The sequence below is a fragment of the Pleurodeles waltl genome, chromosome 6 (genome assembly GCF_031143425.1).
Source record: "Pleurodeles waltl isolate 20211129_DDA chromosome 6, aPleWal1.hap1.20221129, whole genome shotgun sequence".
Lineage (NCBI taxonomy): Eukaryota > Metazoa > Chordata > Amphibia > Caudata > Salamandridae > Pleurodeles > Pleurodeles waltl.
The window spans coordinates 1,713,321,458-1,713,343,680 of record NC_090445.1 but is presented as its reverse complement, the minus strand read 5'-3'; the positions used below and the strand labels follow the sequence as shown (position 1 = coordinate 1,713,343,680).

The window sequence follows — 22,223 nt, the reverse complement described above, 5'->3', positions numbered from 1 at the left end:
TATATACTATATCAACATGAGATATAGTGAGCACAGAGTCCAGGGTTCCCCAGAGGCTTAACAGAGGCTAAAGTAGATAATACTGATGCTCTCTTCTGTGGTAGTGTGGACAAGCAGTTAAGCTTATCAGAGGGTAGTGCCAAGCATTTGTTGTACACACACAGACAATAGAAGAGGCAACCACTCAATTACTTAACTCGAGACCAATGGTTTTTATGTAGCAAAAATATATTTTCTTAATTTATTTCTAGAACCACAAGATTCAAGTTGCGGGTAAGTACTTCAATAAATTAGTATTTCACACATATATCAATAGTACTTTGTTTGAAATCGATGTTATACAGTTTTTGAAACATTGGCAATTATCTGTTTTAAAAGTTGACACTACAATTTTCAGCAACAGTTCATGGGGGAAAAGAAATTTGTACGATTGACAGGTAAGTACTTGACTTACAGTTGAAGTCTCTGGGGGTTAGGAAGTCCATAGGTTGGGGTTCAAGTTAATCCCAAACACCCACCACCAGCAACACAGGGCCGTCCAGGTGCAGAGGTCAAAGTGGAGCAAATTTAACGTGGGCTCCTATGGAGACAGGGGATGTTCGAAATCAGGCCTGCCTGCAGGTAAGAACCCACGGCTCTGAGGTCAGACTAGGGAGATTAGAGCTGCACTTGGGGGGGGCACAAGTAGGCAACAAACATGCACCCTCAGCGGCACTGGGGCGGCAGGGTGCAGGGTGCAAACAAGGCGTCGGATTTCCAATGCTAGTCTATGAGTGGACCCTGGGGGTCACTCTGATGCTGCAGGCAAGGTCCGGGGGGTCGGCTTGGACAAACCACAGGCTGGACAGGGTGGAGGGCCACCTTCTGAACGTAGATGCCCTGGAGGTCGGATTTCCCAAGGCCTGGGGGGTGCAGTGGTCTTTTAGGTGTCAGTTATCTTCATCCGGAGCTTTCGCCGTCATGGGGGTCCTCAGGATTCCCTCTGCAGGCATCATCATGGAGGGCAGGAGAGGTCAACCCAGGGTGGGCACTAGCTCACAATTGCCTGGGGACTCTCTCTAACTGATTGGGCTACCTTGACACAGGCCGGAGGCATCAGGTGCAGGGTGTTCAGGACTGACAGATCCAGGGAGGCTCTGGAGTCCCTTGTTGGGAGGTTCTTTGTGGACAGTGCCGCTGTCCTCAGGAGTTCTCGGTCCTCTTTGGTAGCTTGGCAGAGATCGCTGGGCCACTGGATGTGTTGCTTTCTTTGTGAAGGTTCTCTGAAGCAGGAGTCAGGCCGGTAGGGCTGGGGCCAAGTCAGTTTGTGTCATCCTTCTTCTCTGCTGGGGTTTCAGCTATGCAGTCCTTCTTCTTGTGAGGTCGCCAGGAATCTGACAACTTGTGTTCAGGGGAGTCCTTAAATCCTGGATTTAGGGGCCTTACAGAGGTCAGAGGGCACGAGCCAAGGGCTACTGTCCCTGAGGGTGGCTACACCCTTCTTGTGTACACTCCCCCTGGGGAGAGGGACACAATCCTAACCCTATTGGTGCCTGTCCTCCAACTCAAGATGGAGGATTCTGCAGGGAGGGGGTCACCTCCGACCTGGACACCTTAGGGGTGGTCCTAGCTGGGGTGGTCACTCCTCCCTGTTTTCCCTAATTTACCCACCGGACTTGCCACCAAAAGTGGGGCTTTGTCTGGGGGCGGGCAACTCCACTAGCTGGAGTGCCCTGGGGTACGATAATATGAGGCTTGAGCCTTTGATGCTCACTGCCAGGTGTTAACGTTCCTGCAGGGGGAAGTGTGAAGCATCTCCACCTCAGGACAGGGTTTGTTTCTGGCCACAGAGAGCACAAAGGCTCTCACCCCATGTGGTCCGAAACTTGTCTCTCAGTGGCAGGCTGGCATAGACTGGTCAGTCCTGCACTAGCAGCTTGGCTAACATACAAGGGGCATCTCTAGGATGCCCTCTGGGTGCATTTTTCAATAAATCCCACACTGGCACCAGTGGGGGTTTATTGTGCTGAGAAGTTTGATACCAAACTTTCCAGTATTCAGTGAAGCCACTATGGAGCTGTAATGACAAACTCCCATATATTCAATATGGCTACACTGCACTTACAATGTCTAAAAATGGACTTAGACACTGTAGAGGCATATTGCTCATGAAGCTATCCCCTCACCTGTGTTATTGTGCACCCTGCCTTAGGGCTGCAAGGCCTGCTAGAGGGGTGACTTACCTATGCCACAGGCAGTGGTTTGTGGACATGGCATCCTGAGAGGTGAGCCATGTCAACTTTGCCTTTTTCCCCCCACCAGCACATACAAGCTGCAAAGGAAGTGTGCATGTGCTTGGTGAGGGGTCCCGCAGTGTGGCATAATACATGCTGCAGCTCTTGGGGACATTCCTTGGCTACAGAGCCCTTGTACCATGGGTATCTTTTACAAGGGACTTAACTGTGTGCCATGGGTGTGCCAATTGTGGAAACAAAGGTACAGTTTTTGGGAAAGAACACTGGTGCTGGGGCCTGGTTATCAGGACCTCAGCACACTTTAAATCAAAGTTGGCATCAATATCAGGTAAAAAGTGGGGGGGTGAACATGCCAACAGTGGCACTTTCCTACACTGGTCAACTGCATAATTAACATCTCTAATGGGACTGGACTTGACCAACTTCTCTGACAAACATTCCAAGGATTCTTAATTTTCACCATTTGTCCTACATCGACGTTCAATGCCTTCACTCCTCATCTTTTGTCAAATATCTTCTTATATTCATTTGACCTTTCTTTTACACTCGTCTGAATACCTTCAACCCCACCAGTTGTTCCTGTTTCCTCTACTGTCAATATAGTCATTGGCGTCCTTCCTCTCAACACTTTGAAAGGAGAATAGCCTACTGCATCATGTGCCATTGTTCTGTAGACCCACAATATCTAATTTCCCTTTGGCTACCACCATCTGTATACAATCCTTAAACACTATTTATACTTTCAACTCAGCCATTTGCACTGGAATTATAAAACACTGTTCTCGTGTGTTTGATGTTATATTCCTTCAAATATTTCTCCAACAGAACAAAATTGTATCTCAAATACTACTTCCTCCATATATCTCTTACTACGGAAAATGTGTTATTTATAATATGTGCCTGCACCGTTCTCTATGTTTATGTATCAATGGAATGTGATGAGGGGATAGAATGTGAGGAGATATAAATGTCTTCAAGAGAAGCTGAAGTCTGTTGGAGTGGCTGGATGAGATTTCTCTTTCTCACAATAAACCTATAATTAAGGAACAAATTGCTTCTATTTGTGTTCTTTGACATCAGCTTCGACACTGGCGATGAGGGTGGGATACAGATGTGAGAAATCCTAATACTGCGTTTCGACTTTACAGACATTGGTTTATTTAACAGTGTTTGTTGTGCAGTCGTCTTCAAATGCAGTGAAACTGTGTGTGATTACGTTTTTTTTACAGCTCTTTGTGTCAGGCAGCACATTTAAATTGCTGTGTCTTCCCTGAAGATTATTTATTTAAACTTGTTTAACTTGTGAACTGTCCTAGCGTGCGTTCTGAGTCTGTGAGGAGACCGCATCCTTTGCGGTGCCAAGAGAGTGTGATGTATCGGCTGTATCAATCACAAGGAAGGATACTGACACGCGACATATCGGCTGTTTGTAGAATGGCTTGAGGAAGGATACTGACACGCGTCATATCAGCTGTTTGTAGAATGGCTTGAGGAAGGATACTGACACGCGACATATCGGCTGTTTGTAGAATGGCTTGAGGAAGGATACTGACACGCAACATATCGGCTGTTTGTAGAATGGCTTGAGGAAGGATACTGACACGCGTCATATCAGCTGTTTGTAGAATGGCTTGAGGAAGGATACTGACACGCAACATATCAGCTGTTTGTAGAATGGCTTGAGGAAGGATACTGACATGTGACATATCAGCTGTTTGTAGAATGGCTTGAGGAAGGATACTGACACGCAACATATCAGCTGTTTGAGGCATGGCTTGAGGAAGGATACTGACACGCAACATATCAGCTGTTTGAGGCATGGCTTGAGGAAGGATACTAACACGCGACATATCGGCTGTTCATAGCATGGCTTGAGGAAGGATACTGACATGCGACATATCAGCTGTTTGTAGCATGGCTTGAGGAAGGATACTGACACGCAACATATCGGCTGTTTGTAGCATGGCTTGAGGAAGGCTACTGACACGCGACATATCAGCTGTTTGTAGCATGGCCAGAGGAAGAATACTGACACGCGACATATCGGCTGTTTGAGGCATGGCTTGAGGAAGGATACTAACACGCGACATATCGGCTGTTCATAGCATGGCTTGAGGAAGGCTACTGACATGCGACATATCGGCTGTTTGTAGCATGGCTTGAGGAAGGATACTGACATGAAACACATCTGCTGTTTGTAGCCTGGCTCGAGGAAGGATACTGACACTAGGCATATCAGCTGTTTGTAGCATGGCTTGAGGAAGGATACTGACACGCAACATATCGGCTGTTTGTAGCATGGCTTGAGGAAGGCTACTGACACGCGACATATCAGCTGTTTGTAGCATGGCCAGAGGAAGAATACTGACACGCGACATATCGGCTGTTTGAGGCATGGCTTGAGGAAGGATACTAACACGCGACATATCGGCTGTTCATAGCATGGCTTGAGGAAGGCTACTGACATGCGACATATCGGCTGTTTGTAGCATGGCTTGAGGAAGGATACTGACATGAAACACATCTGCTGTTTGTAGCCTGGCTCGAGGAAGGATACTGACACTAGGCATATCAGCTGTTTGTAGCATGGCTCGAGGAAGGATACTGTCACGCAACATATCGGCTATTTGTGGCATGGCTTGAGGAAGGATACTGACACGCAACAGCTGAGCGGTGTTGAGCACGCACCGTCAGATCTTAGCATGTGTGGCAGCAGGACAGTATTGAATGCTCACCTCATGATAATAAACGTCTTCCGAGCGTTTTCCCTTCAAATTTGCATTGCTTTCTTTTTAACCTGCACCTCTGTAAAATTTGATCGTGTTGCAATATTGACTGACAATAAAAGTTTTTACAATATGATGAACTAATACACCTTGTTGGGAATTAAGTTGGGGCGCAATAGTTTACTTGATGGCCATAGTTCTCTGCTAGCTGCACAGAGTGGTTAGATCTCTAGTGGCTTGGGGACAAGCCTGCTGGCTTCGGGCGGTCGCACCACTTCGTGTAGGGGACTGAGCCAATCCCACAGCGGCTGGTAGCTGTCGGCTTAACCTTTTCGGCTAGCTAGGAGCACCTCACCCAAACCTAGAGGTAAAGGTGATTTGTGGCAGCTTGACGCATGACAATCTGACTCCTCAGGGAAGTCGTGGTTGGCAGATCCTGCCCTTTTCTCTCATTAGCTCAGGTCTTACACACACATATTCTGACAAAAGATGCAGGCCAGTTTTCAATGCATGTATGGAAAAGACTGGAAACTATGATAAAATATATGAGCTGCGATTATAAGGATGATTAAACATAGCACAATGAAAATGGTTCCCATAAGTGAGAAGCAGATAAACAAACCCAGCATAATGGAACAAGCATATGTCTACACTCCCCTATGGCCCCTACCTACACTCCTAGCAAGAGCATAGCGGTGATAACCCGTCTCTGCCCATACTTAGTCTTTGGAAGGAACTCCCGCTCCCATACCTGAAAGAGGGGGCTGAGCGCCGTCTCCTTGTTGGTTGTAGAGAAAGGGCTGAGGCCAGCATAGGGTGGGTCCTCTGCCTGGAATGTCCTCTCTAACCTTCTTTGGCCTGTGTGATGTTTTTATAGCAAAATATGTTATATTCTGAAAGAAAGGCCTGATGTGATCATGCGTCTGAGATTCGAGGTTGACTGCGCACTCTCGTGGTAGCAATACTAGATCGATTTTCATGAAGCACCTTGAGCAGCCTTGGGCAGAGGTACCCGAAAAAAATGATTAAAAGAAATAAATGAAAAGATGCATGTAACTAGGTAAAAGGGCATAGGCCACAGGCCTAAGCTAAAATACGTGTGCCCAAGAAAGGATTTAAAATGAACCCACAACACTAGCATGTAGTAGCTCTTGTCATCTGCTCCCGACCAGCGTACTTAAACTTAGCCATGGTGCAAACGCATGGAGCTGCCAAGCAAAAGGCAAGTCCATCTGTGGCCGTCCGTGCCCAAACAGGTCCAGGGGCCAGGAATGCTGCCTCTTTGTCAACAGGTAGGCTGACTTACTCTGCTTCTTAACTGCTCGCCCTTTGCCCCTTTACCACAGGAGCCTGTCCCCGCTATCTTGATCCAGATCTAGTTTTAGCAGTAAACAATTGTCCACACTGCAACTTCACGACCACCCCCTGCATCCAGAACCCATGGCCCCATCTGTTGGCCAACCCATGCATCCTAAGATCAGTCCTGCTCAGGATCATAGTTTTAACAGCTTTAGGTTTTTTAACCTAAACTATTGCTCTTTAATGAAATATCACTGGGACATTTTTAAATTCCTCAATGAACATGGTTGTGAAGCTATCTTTTTAAAAGGGACCTGGTGCAGTGGGTCCATTTTTAGCTCGTTGCCTGGGTACAGGAGTTTAGCTTAGCTTCGGCTTGCAGGCCTGTGCCCTTTTACCTAGATATCATGCTCTGTTTTCTTTTATTCAATTTCAGCTTGAATATCAGAGGAAATGTTTTCATTTCATAATCAGCTGCCATTTCGTGAAAGCGTCATTATCAGTGCTGTCCATATTACTTTGTCAACATGCTCTTCCGGTCAATGTTAACAAGAAATGAATGAGATCTTTGTGAGGTATTTGTTACGATATTGCTGCTGCAAAACTGCGCGTATAAACTAATGTTTAGGCACATACGACCTCAGGCTTCTTACAAGAACAATAACATGTCCCTTGTGGGACACAGCCCATTAGAGGGGGTTCCACCCAGGATAGTCCCTCTATACTGCACGTCACTTTGCAGCAGACCTCAGCCTTCAGGGCTCTCGGATCCTGATCTGGAGACTGGAGGCCGACCTTGTCCTAAGGAAACAGGGGTTGGGGCGCTTCTCATGGACACTGCATGGCAGATTAGGTTGATCATGCCTTGCTCTCTCTAGGGTAGAGGATACGCTTTAGGAAGGAATTTGCTTATTCATGTTTATTGCTATATGTTGGGGTTATTCATACTCGTATCACTTGTTTTTACCATCCTAATTTTGTTATTACTCATTTTCCTAATCATCTCAGCTCACGCATTCTAGCATAGATTGCAGTCTTTTCAATAAATGCATTGAAAACTATTCTGCATCATCTTTTGTGCCTCTGTGTGTGTAAGAGACTTATTGCAAACGAGAGAAAAGGAGACTTGTTTCACCACGATTTCCCTCGGGGTCTTCAGAGTTCATGCGCTAGGCTGCCACAAATCCCCTTTACTGCTCGGGTTGGGGTGAGGTGCTGCTAGGGAGGGCTGGGCTGCAGCCATTATGGAACTGTGGAGTTTGTGTTTGACAAACTCCCAGACCATATACTCTTCTGGCTACCCTGTACTTACAATGGCTAAGCTTTTGCTTAGACACCGTAGGGGCATAGTGCTCATGCACACATGCCCTCAACTGTGGTATAGTGCACCCTCCCTTAGGGCTGTAAGGCCTGCTAGACGGGTGACTTACCTATGCCACAGGCAGTGTGAGGTTGGCATGGCACTCTAAGGGGAGTGCCACGTCGACTTAGTCATTTTCTCCCCACCAGCACACACAAGCTGTGAGGCAGTGTGCATGTGCTGAGTGAGGGGTCCCTAGGATGGCATAAGACATGCTGCAGCCCTTAGAGACCTTCCCTGGCATCAGGGCCCTTGGTACCAGGGGTACCAGTTACAAGGGACTTACCTGAGTGCCAGGGTTGTGCCAATTGTGGAGACAAAGGTACAGTTTAGGGAAAGAACACTGGTGCTGGGGCCTGGTTAGCAGGGTCCCAGCACACTTCAATCAAAACTTACCATCAGCAAAGGCAAAAAGTCAGGGGGTAACCATGCTAAGGAGGCATTTCCTTACACAGAACAAAAGCAAAATTGTAATTAACAAAGTGTCACAAGCAAGGCAACCCAAGTGATGCACACTAGCTTGCTGTAGAAATGACCTCGGTGTTATAGAACTGGTAATTGTCAAATGCCGATGAAATCTGTCGCTGACGTAGGTGATGTGTTTGAAAAGATAATAAAAATATTTTAAAATTAAACTAGAATACGGAATACCACAAGAGTTTATGTCTAGGATGCTTAAATGCCACAAACTAGAATAAGGAATAGTTAATGGACTTTGCTTTAGAACAAGAAACACGTAACTGGGACATCACCTTCTATAACCTAAAGGAAGCCAATCAGCAATCAGCCAACTAAACATACGAGGCCGGAGATGTCCCACTCAGAGACCAGACAGTTGTGTGAATCTTCTTCACAACACGATCTTCCTGGATCCGGTCCTTGAATGACCACTGTCAAGGTCGCCGTCAAAAGAGGGTTCAGGCAGCAGGACCTTGTGGGTCTTCCTTGTCCAAGAACCAGGATCGTGGATTATGGAATTCGTATCCAACACCACTATGGAGTTTCTCTCCTTGAAACTGATGAACAAGTACAAACATTTCTGTGATATTGTTACATGGGGTTTTAAAACGATGGTCTTGAAGGAGTGGGTGGGATGGTGGTGAGGTATTCACTAGACCCGACAGATATTGGTACCACAGGGGGAGGTGCAGATAGCTCCTGTTTAGGTTTCACTCCGAAAATGTGGAATAACATACAGTTTTTAGCATTCCTCACCAAATTCTGCATGTATCAGTATTTACCACACATTTCATTCAGTACATTTTGGTATGTATGACCTGCTGAAATTTACCAAGATGAAATGACGGGAGTTGTGAGATGGTAGGTGTGATACTTGGAATGCTGATGGAATTCACCATCTCAGTCATAATCAGTGCCATACACTGGCCACCAGGGCTGTTCTAAAGAGGTCTCGCTCATAGTTGGTACGATTGTTGGAGTGATGGAGTGCTCATTTTGTATGTTGAGCAATCATTTCTATTTGCTTTTGTTTTATTTGGAGATGCCATTGGAGACTTCTAGTCTTAAACATCCTGTGAGATTTATAGGGAGTCATTTAATTCTTTGACTCCAATCATCTGTTCCTTGACCTCATAACAATATTCCTCTCACCCAGACAATGATGTGTCCTTACAGGAGTCAATCTTTGGCCGGCTGCGGTGACCATCCACCTCCACTTAGGCATGTGGCCACCCTCTGTGACAAAACACATGTCTACTGCAGACCACAGTCAATCTCCAGCAGATGCATTGACATCCCCCACACTCTGGGGGGACACACCCCAGGGACACGCCCATTCCCCTGGTGTACGGACCCCCTCATGGAAAGTACCATCTGTTTCCTGTACTCCAGAGTCACGATTGCCTACAAACTATAGTGAGCCCATGAAGAAATCCTGATATGCACGTGTCCTCTCCATGAGCGTGCCATGGTTACACCCCACCAGCCCCAATCAGCTGCAGCCTGTAGGGTCGCTCTCTCAGGCCCTCAGTCCCACAGGCACCGTACCTCAGATGCAATCTTTGACAGGCAGTAACCCACACGCTTCTTCCTTCCACCACATGGAGACTGACGTCACGTCTCTCAGGTATACAAGTACCCATCATCGTGAGTGCATGAAAACTACCAGTTACTCTCTAGCAGGCTGCGGTGGCCCATGTCCACAGACAGGTGTTCCCCAAGCATGGGAGTGCGTAACACGTACCATACACCACTCTCACAGTCTCCGGCAGGCTGCGGTGGCCCATGTCCACAGACAGGTGTGCCCCAAGCTTGGGAGTGCGTAACACGTACCGTACACCACTCTCACAGTCTCCGGCAGGCTGCGGTGGCCCATGTCCACAGACAGGTGTGCCCCAAGCTTGGGAGTGCGTAACACGTACCATACACCACTCTCACAGTCTCCGGCAGGCTGCGGTGACCCATGTCTACAGACAGGTGTGCCCCAAGCTTGGGAGTGCGTAACACGTACCATACACTACTGTCACAGTCTCCGGCAGGCCGCTGTGATCCACCTGAAGAATGCACGTGTTCTCATCTCCTTCCTGAATTTCCACAGTTATCCTGACCTGATAGGTGCCTTCAGGGCTCGGCAAGATGTCCCTCGACTCCCAGGGAATCTCTTCACCATTCCTGAGCCATTTCACCTCGATGTCTCGGGGATAAAACCCATATGCGTAGCCAGTCAGAAAGATGCGTTCGCCGCTCTTTCTTCGTGATATCCTTATTTTTGGAGTCACTGGAAGTAAACATAGGAAGTACAATTACACAACTATCCCAACATATGAAAAATAATTATTGATCTAATACACCATTTCTCTAGAACATGCTTGGACTACAGGGAGTGCAGAATTATTAGGCAAATGAGTATTTTGACCACATCATCCTCTTTATGCATGTTGTCTTACTCCAAGCTGTATAGGCTCGAAAGCCTACTACCAATTAAGCATATTAGGTGATGTGCATCTCTGTAATGAGAAGGGGTGTGGTCTAATGACATCAACACCCTATATCAGGTGTGCATAATTATTAGGCAACTTCCTTTCCTTTGGCAAAATGGGTCAAAAGAAGGACTTGACAGGCTCAGAAAAGTCAAAAATAGTGAGATATCTTGCAGAGGGATGCAGCACTCTTAAAATTGCAAAGCTTCTGAAGCGTGATCATCAAACAATCAAGCGTTTCATTCAAAATAGTCAACAGGCTCTCAAGAAGCGTGTGGAAAAACCAAGGCGCAAAATAACTGCCCATGAACTGAGAAAAGTCAAGCGTGCAGCTGCCACGATGCCACTTGCCACCAGTTTGGCCATATTTCAGAGCTGCAACATCACTGGAGTGCCCAAAAGCACAAGGTGTGCAATACTCAGAGACATGGCCAAGGTAAGAAAGGCTGAAAGACGACCACCACTGAACAAGACACACAAGCTGAAACGTCAAGACTGGGCCAAGAAATATCTCAAGACTGATTTTTCTAAGGTTTTATGGACTGATGAAATGAGAGTGAGTCTTGATGGGCCAGATGGATGGGCCCGTGGCTGGATTGGTAAAGGGCAGAGAGCTCCAGTCCGACTCAGACGCCAGCAAAGTGGAGGTGGAGTACTGGTTTGGGCTGGTATCATCAAAGATGAGCTTGTGGGGCCTTTTCGGGTTGAGGATGGAGTCAAGCTCAACTCCCAGTCCTACTGCCAGTTCCTGGAAGACACCTTCTTCAAGCAGTGGTACAGGAAGAAGTCTGCATCCTTCAAGAAAAACATGGTTTTCATGCAGGACAATGCTCCATCACACGCGTCCAAGTACTCCACAGCGTGGCTGGCAAGAAAGGGTATAAAAGAAGGAAATCTAATGACATGGCCTCCTTGTTCACCTGATCTGAACCCCATTGAGAACCTGTGGTCCATCATCAAATGTGAGATTTACAAGGAGGGAAAACAGTACACCTCTCTGAACAGTGTCTGGGAGGCTGTGGTTGCTGCTGCACGCAATGTTGATGGTGAACAGATCAAAACACTGACAGAATCCATGGATGGCAGGCTTTTGAGTGTCCTTGCAAAGAAAGGTGGCTATATTGGTCACTGATTTGTTTTTGTTTTGTTTTTGAATGTCAGAAATGTATATTTGTGAATGTTGAGATGTTATATTGGTTTCACTGGTAATAATAAATAATTGAAATGGGTATATATTTTTTTTTGTGAAGTTGCCTAATAATTATGCACAGTAATAGTCACCTGCACACACAGATATCCCCCTAACATAGCTAAAACTAAAAACAAACTACAAACTACTTCCAAAAATATTCAGCTTTGATATTAATGAGTTTTTTGGGTTCATTGAGAACATGGTTGTTGTTCAATAATAAAATTAATCCTCAAAAATACTACTTGCCTAATAATTCTGCACTCCCTGTATATTCCTTGACATGAAATGCAGAAACCTTGGCTTTTCATTTAGCAGGAGGGCTTACCTTTGTAAAGTGAAGTGAGTGGGTTTCAAACTCACTGATGTCCCAAGAGGTACATAAAGACCTGGGGATCATTCCAAATCCTTTTTTGCGAAGTACTGCAAGAAACAATGCAGTGTGGGATGGTGGCCCTTGGTGACTAGTGGAGCAGGCCTGGTAGGCAGCAGCATGTTTGTCAGACTGTAAATCAAGAAACACAGGGAGGCAAGATGCCCAGTATCCTCCAGCTACGCTCCTGGGATCTGGAACACCGTTCCAATCCAGAGCGGCCAAGCTCCGTCCCTTCTCCACCTCTGCGAGGAGTGAAACACCATTCCTTCAAACAAATCTAGAGCGGCCAAGCTCCATTCCTTCTCCACCTCTGCGAGGAGTAAAACACCATTCCTTCAAACAAATCCAGAGCAGCCAAGCTCCATCCCTTCTCCACCCCTGCGAGGAGTGAAACACCATTCCTTCAAACAAATCCAGACCGGCCACGCTCCATCCCTTCTCCACCACTGCGAGGAGTGAAACACCATTCCTTCAAACAAATCCAGAGCGGCCAAGCTCCATCCCTTCTCCACCTCTGCGAGGAGTGAAACACCATCCTTCCTATGCGAGGAGTGAAACACCATTCCTTCAAACAAATCCAGAGCGGCCACGCTCCATCCCTTCTCCACTTCTGCCAGAAGTGAAACACCATTCCTTCAATCAAATCCAGCGTGGCCAAGCTCCATTCCTTCTCCACCTCTGCGAGGAGTAAAACACCATTCCTTCAAACAAATCCAGAGCAGCCAAGCTCCATCCCTTCTCCACCCCTGCGAGGAGTGAAACACCATTCCTTCAAACAAATCCAGACCGGCCACGCTCCATCCCTTCTCCACCACTGCGAGGAGTGAAACACCATTCCTTCGAACAAATCCAGAGCGGCCAAGCTCCATCCCTTCTTCACCCCTGCGAGGAGTGAAACACCATTCCTTCAAACAAATCCAGAGCAGCCAAGCTCCATACCTTCTCCACCTCTGCGAGGAGTGAAACACCATTCCTTCATCCAGAGCGGCCAAACTCCATCCCTTCTCCACCTCTGCGAGGAGTGAAACACCATTCCTTCATCCAGAGCGGCCAAGCACAATCCCTTCTCCACCCCTGCGAGGAGTGAAACACCATTCCTTCATCCAGAGCGGCCAAGCTCCATCCCTTCTCCACCCCTGCGAGGAGTGAAACACCATTCCTTCAACCAAATCCAGACCGGCCAAGCTCCATCCCTTCTCCACCTCTGCAAGGAATGAAACACCATTCCTTCATCCAGAGCAGCCAAGCTCCATCCCTTCCCCATCCCTGCGAGGAGTGAAACACCATTCCTTCAAACAAATCCAGACCGGCCAAGCTCCATCCCTTCTTCACCTCTGCGAAGAGTGAAACACCATTCCTTCAAACAAATCCAGAGCGGCCAAGCTCCATCCCTTCTCCACCTCTGCGAGGAGTGAAACACCATTCCTTCAAACAAATCCAGAGCGGCCAAGCTCCATCCCTTCTCCACCCCTGGGAGGAGTGAAACACCATTCCTTCAAACAAATCCAGAGCGGCCATGGTCCATCCCTTCTTCACCTCTGCGAGGAGTGAAACACCATTCCTTCAAACAAATCCAGAGCGGCCAAGCTCCATACCTTCTCCACCCCTGCGAAGAGTGAAACACCATTCCTTCAAACAAATCCAGAGCGGCCAAGCTCCATCCCTTCTCCACCTCTGCGAGGAGTGAAACACCATTCCTTCATCCAGACCTGCCAAGCCCCATCCCTTCTCCACCCCTGCGAGGAGTGAAACACCATTCCTTCATCCAGAGCGGCCAAGCTCCATCCCATCTCCACCCCTGCGAGGAGTGAAACACCATTCCTTCAAACAACACCTTCACAGAATAATGATGGGGATCGCCTTTACATTCTGTCATCTATTCAATCTTTTATCCAACATTCAGTCTGTCACCGTTCCGTCCATCCATCCATCCATCCATCCATATCCAAACCTATCCACCAAACACACTCATTCTCTCACTCAGTCATCCATCCTTTCACTTATCCATCCATCCTTTCACTCATGCATCAATGACTCTATCCATCCACCCCTTCACTCACCCACCCACCATTTCTCTCACACATCCATCCATCCATCCCTTCACTCACACATCCATCCACCCTTTCGCGTGAATTATGAGCCATTATCTGCTGAGGTGCAGACAGAAGAGGCCCATCAAGAACGCACCCCCGCTGCAGCTGCTAAAGCAGGGGGTGCAGGTGAACAACACACCTGGTGTAAAGCCCCCCCTGTGTGCAACTCTTTACCTCCCACACACAGCAGAGCTCCCCCAGCGGTCCTGTACCATGTGTAACACTGCTCCCGGACACCCCCTTTTATCATCCCTAGGGCTGGACGTGAGAGAAATACTGGAGCGAGCGAGCTGGGGATGGGGAGAGGTGCAGACTGGACCTCACAGGAGCACCAAACAAACCATAACTCCCTGAGGGTAACACTGCCTCCCCCACCGTGAGCTCTGAGCTGTACAGCGCTACCAGTACCTGTCCACACAAGTGCTTCAGTGCCTGGTGAGGCACAGTAAGCGCTATATAAAACCCCGTAACCCACCTCTCTGCAGACTCTCTGCCCCGAGCTTCAGGTATTTCTTTAGATCCTCGATGCACTCTCCCTCCAGGTAATCCTTATATTGTTGGGCGTTGCTCCTCTCCGAGTTCCATCGGTCCTGTGTGATCTTGGCCGCATCCATGGCCGCAATGTAGGTCAGTCTATCCTTGTCCAAGCTGATGAAGTCGTGTCCGTTGAAGGCGTATTGTAGGAACCCCCCGATGGAGCCGTCATCCCGGAGCTCACAGCCGATCATCCGCTGGACAGCATGGAGACCTGAGGGAGGAGAGGAGAGAGGAGGGGAGGGAGAAGAGGCGAGTGAGGGACTGAGGGAGCAGAGTGAGGGCCCAATAAGGGAGCAAGGGTCCGACACCTCCAGGGAAAGAGTGGGGGAAGCCACAACCCCACCCACCTTCCAACAGAGGCGCCCTCCCGGGAGATTTGAGGAAGGGGTGAAAGAGTGAGGGCCTCACTGAGCAGCGTGATGGCCTATGGGAGGAGGAGGAGGGGGGGCAGCATGAGGCCTGCTGGAGGGGAGCAGAGACTGTGTCTGAGAGGGGACAGCAGAGAGTGAAGTAAGAGTCAGAAGACCAGAAGTGAAATGAGAGCCTGGGGAAGGGGGTCAGAGTGATGGACTGAGAGCGGGGGGGCTATACAATCAATCGATCCACCCACACCCTCCCCACCCCGTGGAGCAGTTCACCCAGAGCTTACAGCCAAACACCACCTGGACCATGTGGAAACCTGGGGGGGCCTGAGGGAGGAGAGCGAGGACCCGAGGGTGGGGGCGGATGGGCAAAGATGCAACACCTCCAGGCAAAGAGTGACTATACATAAGAACCCCTCCAATTGAGTGAGATCTGGTGGAGGGCAGCACAGACAGTGTCTAAGGGAGAGTGAGGCATCTGGGTGGGGGTGCATGTTACCCACCCAGGGGCAGGCAGAAACATCAATCACAGCTTCTGCGCCGTAAGATGTTCCGTGTGACTGCATCTGCACCCCATTCCCCAGACACTTGAGACACTTGTATCCCCAACACTGCCTCCCTCGAACCTCTTACACCCCCACTGTCTGGGTCTTCACCCCCCAATCAAGTTGAGTTCACAGTGATACACCACTGTGCAGCGGGGTCCCTCTAAACTCCTCCCCACCCCCATCACTTACCCTTCCAGTCTTGATCTGTAATTAACCCGGTGTCACTCAACCCAGGTCTGGTTGCCCCCCTTCCCTAGTATCACTCACCCCTGGTCCGGTTGCCCCTCCGCCCATGTCACGCTCAGTCTGGTTACTCCTCCCCGGTATCACTCACTCCTGGTCGGGTGGACCCCCTCCTCCGGTGTCACTCACCCCAGTCTGGTTGCCCCTCTACTGGTGTCACTCACCCCTAGTCTGGTTGCCCCTCGACTAGTGTCACTCACCCCAGTCTGGTTGCCCCCTCCCTCTGATGTCACGACCCACGGTCTGGTTCCCCCACCTCCCCTGGTGTTTCTCAAGCCCGTCTAGTTACCCCCTGCTCCTGTGTCCCTTACCTCTGGTCTGGTTGTGTCCCCCCCTCCCCTAGTATCACTCACCCCTGGTCCGGTTGCCCCTCCCCCGATGTCACGCTCGGTCTGGTTGCTCCTCCCACGGTGTCACTCACCCCCAGACTGGTTGCCCCCTCCTCCCCGGTGTCACTCACTCCTGGTCTGGTGGACCCCCTCCCCCGGTGTCACTCACCCCTGGTCTGGTTGACTCGCTCCATCAGGATCCTCACTCCAGTTATGTACTCCTGCTCCTTCCATCGGAGGATGCCTGTCTCCCTCTCCCAGTGCTGTGGGTCCTCGATGGTGATCCTCTCCATCCAAGGGGCCCGGGGCTCCAACCTGCGGCTCTCACTGGTGTAACTGCAGATGGGGATGTCATCCATGTAACCGACCTCGGAGAACTGCGGGACCCCAGGGAGGGGCTGCGAGAGAGAGGACTGGAAGTACCGGAGGGAGTGAGAGCCTGTGAGAGAGAGGGGGTCAGAGAACAGAGCGCACACCCCTCCTCCTCATGTACTACTTTCCCTTCACATCCCATACAAAAGTGACACCCCCCCTAGTCTACCATGCATGTTACTTGTGCAAGAGAACCGAGGGACCCCGAGGAAAGGCCTCAAGTGGGAAAAGTACCAGAGGGAGTGAGAGCCTGGGGAGAGACAGAGTCTGAGAAGAGACTGCACACCCTCCCCCACATGTAATACCTTCCCTGTGTTCCCCACACAATAATGAACCCCCAGCCCTACCTACGTCTACTGTGCATGTGACTCTTCCAAATAAACTGGGTGAGCTCTGAAAGGGGCCCCAAGAGGGAGGAGTAGTAACGGAGGTGCGCGAGCCTGGGGGTGAGTGACAGGACAGACGGCCAGAGAATGGGCCTCACTAGGGAGCAGCAAAAAAAAACGTAGCCGCCCCTCCAGTGTAAGTCATTGCACCCCCATCCTTTGGGCAAAATGGTGCAGAAAACCAGGCCAAGTGAGAGTAAGACTGCTTTATTAGGACAGGTATGCAGTTCTGAAACTCATTAAATAATTTCCAATTTCTGGAAATCAACGCCTTACTAATACAATAAGAAAATGTTCAGTTGTCAATACAGCTGTAGAATATCAGGGCACGGGCGAGAGAATTCAAGTAGTAACATAAGAGTATCAGGGCATTGGGCGAGAGAACCGAAGCAGTAATAAGAATATCAGGGCACGGGGCAAGAGAACTGAAGCAGTAACAGAATATCAGGGCACAGGGCGAGAGAACCAAAGCAGTAACATAAGAGTATCAGGGCATGGGGCGAGAGAACCGAAGCAATGACACAAGAATACCAGGGCACGAGGTGAGAGAACCGAAGCAGTAACATAAGAGTATCAGGGCATGGGGCGAGAGAACCGAAGCAATGACACAAGAATACCAGGGCACGAGGCGAGAGAACCGAAGCAGTAACATAAGAGTATCAGGGCACGGGCGAGAGAACCGAAGCAGTAATAAGAATATCAGGGCACAGGGCAAGGGAACCAAAGCAGTAACAGAATATCAGGGCACGGGGCAAGAGAATTAAAGCAGTAAAACAATATCAGGGCACGGGCGAGAGAACTGAAGCAGTGACACAAGAATACCAGGGCGCGGGACAAGAGAACCGAAGGATCAACAAAAGAATACCAGGGCACGGGGCGAGAGAACCGAAGCAGTGACACAAGAGTATCAGGGCACGGGCGAGAGAACCGAAGCAATAATAAGAATACCAGGACACGGGACAAGAGAACTGAAGCAGCAACAAAAGAATACCAGGGCACGGAGAGAGAGAACTGAAGCAGTGACACAAGAATATTAGGGCACAGGGCTAGAGATAACCGAAGAAGTAATATGAGTATCAGGGTACGGGGTGAGAGAACCGAAGCAGTGACACAAGAGTATGAGGGCACGGGGAAAGAAAACCGAAGAAGTGACAGAAGAGTACTAGGGCACGGGGCGAGAGAACCGAAGCAGTGACAAAAAAGAATACCAGGGCACGGGGCTAGAGAGAACCGAAGAAGTAATATGAGTATCAGGGTACGGGGCGAGAGAACGAAGCAGTGACACAAGAGTATGAGGGCATGGGGCGAGAGAACCGAAACAGCGACAAAAGAATACCAGGGCACGGGGCGAGAGAACCGAAGCTGTGACAAAAGAATACCAGGGCACGGAGCAAGAGAACCGAAGCAGTGACAGAAGAATATCAGGGCACGGAGCAAGAGATCCGAAGCAGTGACACATGAATATCAGGGCACGATGCAAGAGAATGGAAGCAATAATAAGAATACCAGGGCACGGGGCGAAGGAACCAAAGCAGTAATAAGAATACCAGGGCACGGGAAAGGGAACCAAAGCAGTGACAGAAGAATACCAGGGCACGGGGTGAGGGAACCAAAGCAGTGACACAAGAATACCAGGGCATGGGGCGAGAGAACCGAAGCAGTAACGCAAAAATATCAGGGCACGGGCGAGAGAACCAAAGAAGTAGTAAGAATACCAGGGCACAGGGCGAGGGAACCGAAGAAGTAATAATAATACCAGGGCACGGGAAAGGGAACCAAAGCAGTGACAGAAGAATACCAGGGCACGGGGTGAGGGAACCAAAGCAGTGACACAAGAATACCAGGGCACGGAGCGAGGGAACCGAAGCAGTGACACAAGAATATCAAGGAACAGGGCTAGAGAGAACCAAAGAAGTAACATGAATATCAGGGTACGGGGTGAGAGAACCGAAGCAGTGACACAAGAATACCAGGGCACGGGGCGAGAGAACTGAAGCAGTGACACAAGAATACCAGGGCACGGGGCGAGAGAACATAAGCAGCGACAAAAGAAAACCAGGGCACGGGCGACAGAACTGAAGCAGTGACAGAAGAATATCAGGGCACAGGGCAAGAGAATGGAAGCAATAATAAGAATACCAGGGCACGGGCGAGAGAACCTAAGCAGCGACAAAAGAATACCAGGGCACGGGGCGAGAGAACTGCAGCAGTGACACAACAATACCAGGGCACGGGGCGAGAGAAACTAAGCAGTGACACATGCATATCAGGGCACGAGGCAAGAGAATGGAAGCAATAATAAGAATACCAGGGCACGGGGCGAGGGGACCAAAGCACTAATAAGAATACTAGGGCACAGGGCGAGAGAACCGAAGAAGTAATAAGAATACCAGGGCACGGGTGAGGGAACCGAAGCAGTGACAGAAGAATATCAGGGCACGGAGTTGTGAGAACTAAAGCAGTGACACAAGAATACCAGGGCACGGGGCGAGGGCACCGAAGCAGTAATAAGAATACCAGGGCACGGGGCGAGGTGAAACAAAGCAGTAATTAGAATACCAGGGCACAGGGTGAGGGAACCGAAGAAGTAATAAGAATACCAGGGCACAGGGTGAGGGAACCGAAGAAGTAATATGAGTATCAGGGTACGGGGCGAGAGAACCGAAGCAGTGACACAAGAGTATGAGGGCATGGGGCGAGAGAACCGAAGCAGCGACAAAAGAATACCAGGGCACGGGTGAGAGAACCAAAGCAGTGACAGAAGAATATCAGGGCACGAGGCAAGAGAATGGAAGCAATAATAAGAATACCAGGGCACAGGGTGAGGGAACCGAAGAAGTAATATGAGTATCAGGGTACGGGGCGAGAGAACCGAAGCAGTGACACAAGAGTATGAGGGCATGGGGCGAGAGAACCTAAGCAGCAACAAAAGAATACAAGGGCACGGGCGAGAGAACCGAAGCAGTGACAGAAGAATACCAGGGCACGGGGCGAGAGAACCTAAACAGCGACAAAAGAATACCAGGGCACGGGGCGAGAGAACCTAAGCAGCGACAAAAGAATACCAGGGCACGGGGCGAGAGAACCAAAGCAGTGACAGAAGAATATCAGGGCACGGGGCGAGAGATCCGAAGCAGTGACACATGAATATCAGGGCACGAGGCAAGAGAATGGAAGCAATAATAAGAATACCAGGGCACGGGGCGAGGGAACCAAAGCATTAATAAGAATACTAGGGCACGGGCGAGAGAACCAAAGAAGTAATAAGAATACCAGGGCACAGGGCGAGGGAACCGAAGAAGTAATAATAATACCAGGGCACGGGGAACCAAAGCAGTGACACAAGAATACCAGGGCACGGAGCGAGGGAACCGAAGCAGTGACACAAAAATATCAGGGCGCGGGGTGAGAGAACCGAAGCAGTGACACAAGAATATCAGGGCACAGGGCTAGAGAGAACCAAAGAAGTAACATGAATACCAGGGCACTGGGCGAGGGAACCAAAGCAGTGACACAAGAATACCAGGGCACGGAGCGAGAGAACTGAAGCAGTGATGCAAAAATATCAGGGCACAGGGCGAGGGAACCGAAGCAGTGACACATGAATATCAGGGCACGAGGCAAGAGAATGGAAGCAATAATAAGAATACCAGGGCACGGGGCGAGGGAACCAAAGCAGTAATAAGAATATTAGGGCACGGGGCGAGATAACCAAAGAAGTAATAAGAATACCAGGGCACAGGGCGAGGGAACCGAAGAAGTAATAAGAATACCAGGGCACGGGGTGAGGGAACCGAAGCAGTGACAGAAGAATACCAGGGCACGGGGTGAGGGAACCAAAGCAGTAATAAGCATACCAGGGCACAGGGTGAGGGAACCGAAGAAGTAATAAGAATACCAGGGCACAGGGTGTGGGAACCGAAGAAGTAATAAGAATACCAGGGCACAGGGCGAGGGAACCGAAGCAGTGACAGAAGAATACCAGGGCACGGGGTGAGGGAACCAAAGCAGTGACACAAGAATACCAGGGCACGGAGCGAGAGAACTGAAGCAGTGACACAAAAATATCAGGGCATGGGGCGAGAGAACCGAAGCAGTGACACAAGAGTATGAGGGCATGGGGCGAGAGAACCTAAACAGCGACAAAAGAATACCAGGGCACGGGGCGAGAGAACCTAAGCAGCGACAAAAGCATACCAGGGCACGGGGCGAGAGAACCAAAGCAGTGACAGAAGAATATCAGGGCACGGGGTGAGGGAACCAAAGCAGTGACACAAGAATACCAGGGCACGGGGCGAGGGAACCAAAGCAGTAATAAGAATACTAGGGCACGGGCGAGAGAACCAAAGAAGTAATAAGAATACCAGGGCACAGGGCGAGGGAACCGAAGAAGTAATAATAATACCAGGGCACTGGCAACGGAACCGAAGCAGTGACAGAAGAATACCAGGGCACGGGGTGAGGGAACCAAAGCAGTGACACAAGAATACCAGGGCACGGAGCGAGAGAACTGAAGCAGTACCACAAAAATATCAGGGCACGGGGCGAGAGAACCGAAGCAGTGACACAAGAATATCAGGGCACAGGGCTAGAGAGAACCAAAGAAGTAACATGAATATCAGGGTACGGGGTGAGAGAACCGAAGCAGTGACAGAAGAATATCAGGGCACGGGCGAAAGAACTGCAGCAGCGACAAAAGAATACCAGGGCACGGGGCGAGAGAACCGAAGCAGCGACACAAGAATACCAGGGCACGGGGCGAGAGAACCGAAGCAGTGACAGAAGAATATCAGGGCACGGGGCAAGAGATTCGAAGCAGTGACACATGAATATCAGGGCACGGGGAGAGAGAACCAAAGCAGCGACAAAAGAATACCAGGGCACGGGGCAAGAGAATGGAAGCAATAATAAGAATACTAGGGCACGGGCGAGAGAACCAAAGAAGTAATAAGAATACCAGGGCACAGGGCGAGGGAACCGAAGAAGTAATAAGAATATCAGGGCACGGGCAAGGGGAACCAAAGCAGTGACAGAAGAATACCAGGGCACGGGGTGAGGGAACCAAAGCAGTAATAAGCATACCAGGGCACAGGGTGAGGGAACCGAAGAAGTAAAAAGAATACCAGGGCACGGGATGAGGGAACCAAAGCAGTGACACAAATATACCAGGGCACGGAGCGAGGGAACCGAAGCAGTGACACAAAAATATCAGAGCGCGGGGAGAGAGAAC

At 49.6% G+C, this 22,223-nt stretch overlaps 1 protein-coding gene across 1 annotated transcript in view; it reads right to left on the bottom strand.

Moving 5' to 3' along the window:
* Positions 1 to 22,223, bottom strand: part of LOC138301430 (major histocompatibility complex class I-related gene protein-like) — a 39,969-nt gene that overhangs the window by 3,855 nt on the left and 13,891 nt on the right. The window contains exons 2-4 of the mRNA XM_069241921.1: positions 16,405 to 16,674; positions 14,692 to 14,964; positions 10,090 to 10,356 (exon numbers count right to left, since the gene is read on the bottom strand). Coding sequence (XP_069098022.1) covers positions 10,090 to 10,356; positions 14,692 to 14,964; positions 16,405 to 16,674 — 810 coding nt within the window. The remainder of the gene's footprint in view (positions 1 to 10,089; positions 10,357 to 14,691; positions 14,965 to 16,404; positions 16,675 to 22,223) is intronic.